This window comes from Nanorana parkeri, unplaced genomic scaffold (assembly GCF_000935625.1).
Source record: "Nanorana parkeri isolate BGI_ZX_2015 unplaced genomic scaffold, ASM93562v1 scaffold4191, whole genome shotgun sequence".
Classification (NCBI taxonomy): Eukaryota; Metazoa; Chordata; class Amphibia; order Anura; family Dicroglossidae; genus Nanorana; species Nanorana parkeri.
The window spans coordinates 6,087-6,782 of record NW_017310458.1 but is presented as its reverse complement, the minus strand read 5'-3'; the positions used below and the strand labels follow the sequence as shown (position 1 = coordinate 6,782).

General features: G+C 62.8%; 1 protein-coding gene across 1 annotated transcript in view; it reads left to right on the top strand.

The window, feature by feature from the left end:
- The window catches only part of LOC108803775 (maestro heat-like repeat-containing protein family member 1), a 7,355-nt gene that overhangs the window by 676 nt on the left and 5,983 nt on the right, over positions 1 to 696 (top strand). The window contains exon 2 of the mRNA XM_018575581.1: positions 393 to 547. Coding sequence (XP_018431083.1) covers positions 393 to 547 — 155 coding nt within the window. The remainder of the gene's footprint in view (positions 1 to 392; positions 548 to 696) is intronic.

The window sequence follows — 696 nt, the reverse complement described above, 5'->3', positions numbered from 1 at the left end:
GCCTCGGTCCTCCTCGCTCCTCCTCCCCGCTCCTCCCTTCTCCTCCTCCCTTCTCCTCCTGCTCGCTCCTCCTCACTCCTCCTCCTCGCTCCTCCTTCTCGCTCCTCCTCCTCTCTCCTCCTTGCTCGCTCCTCCTCCTCCTCACTCCTCCTAGCTCCTCCTCCTCGCTCCTCCTAGCTCCTGCTCCTCCTCTCTCCTCCTCGCTCCTCCTCCTCTCCTCCTTGCTCCTCCCTCCTCCTCTCTCGCTCCTCCTCCTCGCACCTCCTCCTCCTGCTTGCTCCTACTCCTCACTCTGCCTCGCTCTCCTCCTCTCTTCCTCGCTCCTCGCTCCTCCTCCTCGCTCCTCCTCCTCGCTCCTCCTCCTCGCTCCTCCTCATTTTCTGTCCTCTCAGGTCCCGGAGATCATCGATCGCGTCCGCGAGCAGCTGGAAGAATCCTCGGAGGAACACGTGAAGAAAGCCGCCATTCAGGCCGTCTACATCCTGGCCACTCAGCATGTCGGCGCCGTCGTCTCCCGCCTCTTGTCCGGCCCCCTTCCCTATGACAGGTAACCCCGGAGACACCGGACAGCCAATAAGGGAGGACAGCGATGGGGGGATGGTGATTGGAGGATAGGGATGGGGGGATGGTGATTGGAGGACAGGGATTGGGGGATGGTGATTGGAGGACAGGGATGGGGGGATGGTGATTGGAGGA